The sequence below is a fragment of the Octodon degus genome, unplaced genomic scaffold (genome assembly GCF_000260255.1).
Source record: "Octodon degus isolate 3935 unplaced genomic scaffold, OctDeg1.0 scaffold00115, whole genome shotgun sequence".
NCBI classification, from domain to species: domain Eukaryota; kingdom Metazoa; phylum Chordata; class Mammalia; order Rodentia; family Octodontidae; genus Octodon; species Octodon degus.
In genome coordinates, this window is record NW_004524691.1 from 3584846 (window position 1) to 3591083 (window position 6238).

General features: G+C 39.3%; 1 protein-coding gene across 1 annotated transcript in view; it reads right to left on the minus strand.

Moving 5' to 3' along the window:
• Veph1 (ventricular zone expressed PH domain containing 1) overlaps positions 1-6238 on the minus strand; it is a 274142-nt gene that overhangs the window by 35842 nt on the left and 232062 nt on the right. The window contains exon 15 of the mRNA XM_004639833.2: positions 5650-5827. Coding sequence (XP_004639890.1) covers positions 5650-5827 — 178 coding nt within the window. The remainder of the gene's footprint in view (positions 1-5649; positions 5828-6238) is intronic.

Below are 6238 nucleotides of genomic sequence, written 5' to 3' on the forward strand. Positions count from 1 at the left end.
TCTCTCTCTCTCTCTCTCTCTCTCTCTCTCTCTCTCTCTCTCTTATGTATTTGGTACAGGGTCTCACTATGCAGCTCAGACTCCTAGCTATCCTCCTGTTTTCAGCCTTCCCAGCACTAGGATTACAGCCATGAGCTACCATGCTCAGACTTGGTCGCCAGCTCAGCATGCCTTGAGGTGGGGTTGACACCTCATGTGATGCCAGGTATGGAACACCCATTCCAGCACTTGCCTAAGCAGGCACTTAGTCTGTTGAGCTGTCTCACCAGCCCTATGCTTCCATTTTCCTCATCCTTTTTGTTGTTATTTGTTTTCAGAAACTTTGTGCATTTTTTCTCTTTATGAGGAAGACTTATCTGACTTTTGTTTAGAAAGAAGCCTTCCTCGACCATTCAGCAAGCATTCATTTTTTTTCCCATTTTTTAAAAAATCAGGCATTTTTTAAAAAATAGCTTCAGTGTGGAATTGTGTGTTTGTTTGCTCGTATGCTGCTTGTTTCAATCAGGGTGAGACCATGACTCTTATGTTGGTCTTTGCACAGTGGTGGGCATAATGCAGCCACTCAACCAAAAAATATTTTCCAGTGAATGAATGAACTTAGAGGCAATCTACCACGGTTTCATTGTGAATTTGCTTTGTCTTTCCCATATTATTTCTTATCCCCTTCATCCTACATGTATCTACATCCTCCTTCTTCTTTTAAATGCTGTCACTGTGTCTTTAATGTCCAGCATCTTTCCAACTATGTCCCCTCAGGAGTGTGCACTGGCGTACACAGTCCACCTTCAGTGTTCCCCAAAGCCGCTTGCCTCTGGTTGCTACCGTGATGTATAGCCCTCATTTAGTTTATTCCCTAGTCCCTGGATTAACCCCAGGACTGGCTTGTTTGGATAGACTCTTTTTCACACCTTAGTCAGACACTGATTCACAGTGCTCCCTGAAGGAGGTACTGGCACGACACTTATCCTCCTCATCATACAGGCAGACTTAAATTTCTGCTAGATTTTGAATCATTACATTCTTCATATAATATGCAGTTTATGCTTACTTACTTGTGCATTTATTTATTCAAGCACATTAGCATCTTAACTCAAATCATTACATCAAAACCTTTGGGAGCACCAGAAGGTCTCCTTTTGTTTCATCAGAACTAGTGCTTCAGTTTTATTATGCATCAACAAGCCAGCTAGTCACCCTGGGAACTGTCAAGTGTGTGCGTAGCACCAGGGACTGAAAGAAAATCTCCAAATGGTAGCCAGATGGAGCACAATTTATTTCAACAGTAAAATTAATTTAATTTTTTTGTTGTGGTTGTTTTGTAATGGGCAGAGTTGGAGACCTTACTTCCACGACATGTGGAATTTCCCATGCTTTGGGAAGTGGAACATGTGTGTCAACAAATCCCTTTGCCTCTGAAATGCTTGCCTGTTAACAGGCCCCACCTGGCTGGCCCCTGATCAAGCTCTGCTGTCTCTGGAGGGCTGGGCAGCACAAGCCCCGGGAGGAAACTGAGAACAGTGCACTCTAGGTGCTCCATCCCGCTCCTCCTCCTTTCTTCAATAAATCAACCAGCTTTCCTCCTCTTTCTCAAATCTTTCTTTCTTTCTAATGGAAATTGGTTATGTTAGAATGGAATATTCTTTATGTAAACTCATTACTATTTGGTAATATAAACCCACAAAGTAATTTTTTTCTTGACTATAAAAGAAATATACACCAAGGGAAAATTTTAAAAGTGTTAATCCCACCAACCAGAACTAGTCATTGCCCATGTTTTTGGCCATCTCCATTGGGTTGTTTCATTGGTCAATTCTGCAGATATCCTTTGTGTACATAATTTTGTATCCTTGCTATTATCATGTTTTGTATTACTAAACATTTCTCATAAATCTAATTTTTATGGTTTCTTAATATTCTTTTGTATGAATGTGTAATGATTTTATCCTCATTTTAGACATTTAAGGTATTTAAAAGTCATTACATAATTTTTTGTATGTGTGTATCTTACATACACATGCCAGATTAGCTTTTAGTACAGTCATGAAAATAGTATCAACATTATAGGAACATTTTTAAGAATCTTGAACTGCATTGCTAAATTGCTCTTTAGAAATGCTGAAATAACTTACCCTCCAATTAAAATGTGTGTCTAAATTCTTTTGCTTTACCCAACACTGTTGTATTTTAAGAAATGAATTAAAGTGGATTAAGAAAGGATAACTTGTTATTGTAGCTCTGAGTACCTTGACTGAGAATGAATACACTTTCAAGTCTGAGTCTTCTTTGAACTCATGTTATTGGTTTGCATGAATTTATCTTAAGGATAAGTCCTTGTCTTTTCTCCCTCAGGATGTTGCACTTCAATAGCATTTAGAATAAATTTCAGTTTTAAAATTTTAAGGTTATTTTAAGCAATATAATAGTTTATGGGGGCCGGGGAAATGGCTCAGTGGAATAAGCGGTTCCCCAGCAAGCGCAAGGGCCTGAGTTCAATCCCCAGTTCCGCCAAAAAAAAAAAAAAAAGTTTATGGTTTGTGTCGAGGTGTCCCCCCAAAGCCTCATGCAGTCATGGGGTGGATTCAAGAGTTTGTGATTAATTCTTGATCCAATGTTGGGGTTATGGGTGTGAGTGCTACACTTGCTCTGGGGCAGATAATCTCATTACAATGTAAGGAGGGGAGAGAGATTTGCTAGCTGCCCCTCCCTTTGTTCTTTGCTGTTTTCCACAGCCATACCCTGTTACCCTCTACCATGTACCATTCTGCCTTGGAGCCAGCCACGTGTGGACTGAAACCTTTAGCAACTGTGCTACATAAGCCTTTCCTTCCCTAATTTTGGGTGTTAGGCATTTTGTCCCATCAATGAAAGAAGAGTAACTGAGACAATAACAAACCCATTAAAATGGCATATTGTAGAAATTCAGTCATTTTTTTCAAGATGCCTTATCCTTGGGTATCTCCTTTTACTTGGCTGAGGCAAAATTCCATACAGCAGCAGATACACAAATGTCCATCTCTTTGAAATCACTAGTGCATCTGTGTATGTGAACATACATATATACACATATCAGTGAGTATTAATATATACCATGGTATGTATACTTTTATATCTATATAATGAAAATAAAGCAGATTGTACAATTCTCATAGCTATTTTGTATTTATTCTGCATAATACTTCATAAAAGATAGGATAAAATTAATTTGAGAAATTCCTGGGCTGATAAATTTGATGAATATTGTACATTCCAGATATAAAATTTTTCTATTACTCACAAATAAACCAGATTTTGAAATTTTTCAGAAAAAGTGGTGACTACAGTTAGTTTTCCCATACAGGAATAGTTATTGGTATGAAATAAGAGAAATATGAAGAAGCCTACGTGTAAGCAAGTACAAAACTGGTTGCCAAGGTTTTTAAGTTAATCTCTTAGGACTTGAAACAACCAGCCAAGTTTTAATTCACTGGTTCCTTTCAGTAAAAGAACAGTTTACAATGAAAACTTTATGAGAATTTGAAACATTGTCTTTAGACATGAGGCAACAATAAACATTTGAATGAAATATGCAAAGAATTCTATTTTATTTTACACTGATGCAATTGTGGTATTTCCTTTGCCTTTAGTACTGCATGTTAGATTCTTAAGCCAAAACCAAAATAGTGATGCAATAGCTGGATAGATCTTTAGCGTGTTACTGGCCATGACAAATACATTCCTGATTAAGCACACCCATTTCTTATCCTGTTACACTTCTTCACCATCTAAGAGAGATTAAGTCAGTTTCATATTACAAGTTTTTTATTAGTGAGCTTGCTACTTGCTTGCATCTTTCATTTACTTAATACTGGCATTTTTCTCTTCTTGATAATAAGACAAAGGGGAGGTAGTGGTGGAGACATTGTTTAAATAGTGCCACATCATAGTCAGATGAAGGAGATAGGTTCTTGTTTTCTTTGCATAGTAGGGAGACTACAGATAGTGATAATAATATCTTACATGGTTTAAGAAAGTTAGAAGGAAAGATTTTGGATGTTTTCATCTCAAATAAAAAGAAATGATATGTTTGAGGACGTAGATTTGATTACCAATTCTAATTTGAACATTACACATGTATTGAAACATCACATGATCTCCATCAATATACACATTTTTGTGTGAATAACAACAAAAAGGAAAAGTAGTGCAGAGACCATGATCCTATAATCAGAACCTTTAGAGATTAGGTATCTAATCATTTGTCCAGTAGGCATCTAACTTATTGGGCTTTCTTGAAAGCATAATGTGAGTAGCCAGAATCTTTGAATCTGGAAAGGACTTCCAGAGAGAAGGTGGTGACATAACCATTTTCCACTCTCCATATACATTTTCCCTTTGAGTGACACAATCTATTGCCATGACATCAGGCACTACTCCTGCTTTCTATGCTGCAGGTTGTGTCTTTCTTTTTAAGGTCTATACTAGAATTCAACCTCTGAATTGGATAAACCACTGCTATATTTTAGATGTGAAACATACCCGAAAAGTCCACATGTTAAAGAGTTGGTCACCAGCCTCTGGTGCTTTTGGGAAGTGGTGGAACCTTTAGGAGCTGAGGTATAGGAGAAGGAAGTTAGATCAGTAGGTGTGCCCCAGGACAGGCTGTCAGGACACCAACCCCTTTTCCTTTGCCTTGCTGTTCAGCTGTAGGAGATGAGTAGTCTCCTTCCCCCTGCGCTCCCAGCATGGCACACTCTTCACCATAGGTCTAACAATAGGGCCTGGTGACCATGGAATGAATTCTCTGAAATCATGAGCCAAGATAATCTTTACTTTTTGCGAGTTGTCTTACGTTTTCTTGTCATAGGCTGGGATGCTGTCAACATGACCAAGAGTGCTTTATCTTCTCCTCTCCCTCCTCAGGGTTTTTCATAGTCACTGATTTTTAGGTCAGTGTCATCACCCGTCTGGCCAAGTACTATACTTCATTCTTGTGTCTTTCTTTTTCTTTTTCTGAATTTAGGGCAGGGTCTGTAGGGTATACAGGGTCTCACTATGTAGATCAGACTCATAGTGATTCTTCTGTTTTCAGCCCCCAAAGCGCTGGGATTACAGATAGATGCATGCACCACCACACCCAGTCTCAATCGCATTCTCAGTGGGCCCCAGCGGCGGGGCCGGCATTGCACACTGGGGATCAAACCCCAGCCACTGTGCTTTACCTAAGCAGGTGCTTTAGTCTGCTGAACTATCAGGTTGGCCCCTGATTTTGTATCTTTCTTATTAGACACCAAGTCTTATTGATTAGACTTCCTCAGTGTTTCCTTAACTCATCCTCTTTCTAAAACTTCAAACTTCCAGCCCTAATGTCTTAGTCTATTTGTGTTGCTATAAGAAATACCTGAGCCTGTGTAGGTTATAAATAATAGAAATTAATTTCCCAGTGTTCTGGAAGCTTGGAGAGCAAGAGTAAGGCCTCAAAGAACAGAGAACTTTTCTACTGATATCTCTTTATTATGAGTCCACTATAGTATCATATAAAAATAGTTAATAAGCAGTTTCTGATTATAAAGGAAGGAAAAAGGAATTGAACTCTTTACAAAAAGACAAACTGTTCCAAGGCAATCTTGAATCTTAGTTTAAAATAACATGCCCAAGAAAAGAAGTGTTTACCTTCTGCTGTGGAAATGTGGACTGCGTCATGGCAGTTTCAAAACTGTGGGTCTCCGCTGCTTGAGTCTTCTCCCACAGGGCCCTCAGGAACTGCACGGAGTGACTCTGTATAGACAGGGGTTCAGGAAACAGGTTCTGAAGGGGCAGAAAAAAGAGAGACACGACATTATGTTTTGGCCTAACAGTTTCATTTGATGGATTCATGGCACTAAAGAGGTTTTGTTTGAACGTTAACATGATTTAAATTGAAGTAAAACAACGGAGATCTATTTTAAGGAACAAACACGTATTTCAGGCTTTTCATTTTTTTTAATCAGAAAGTTTAAATTATTTAGCAAATTTTTCAGGTCAGCTTTTACGGTCTAAAAGGTCCCCAAAGTCTCATGCTTCTTGGAGATGGTACCTTGTTCAAAGGGCTGGTGGCCACTGGGTGCGTGACCAGAAAAGGGGCATTCCTCCTGCTCACAGGGCCTCCCCTCCTCTGCTGGCTGCGGAGACGAGCAGCTGTCCTGCGCTCTGTCCTACGTCCGCCGAGCCCTTCCCCCTACCGTGCTGTCTCACCTTGGAAGCCAGGCAGCCAGGACTGACT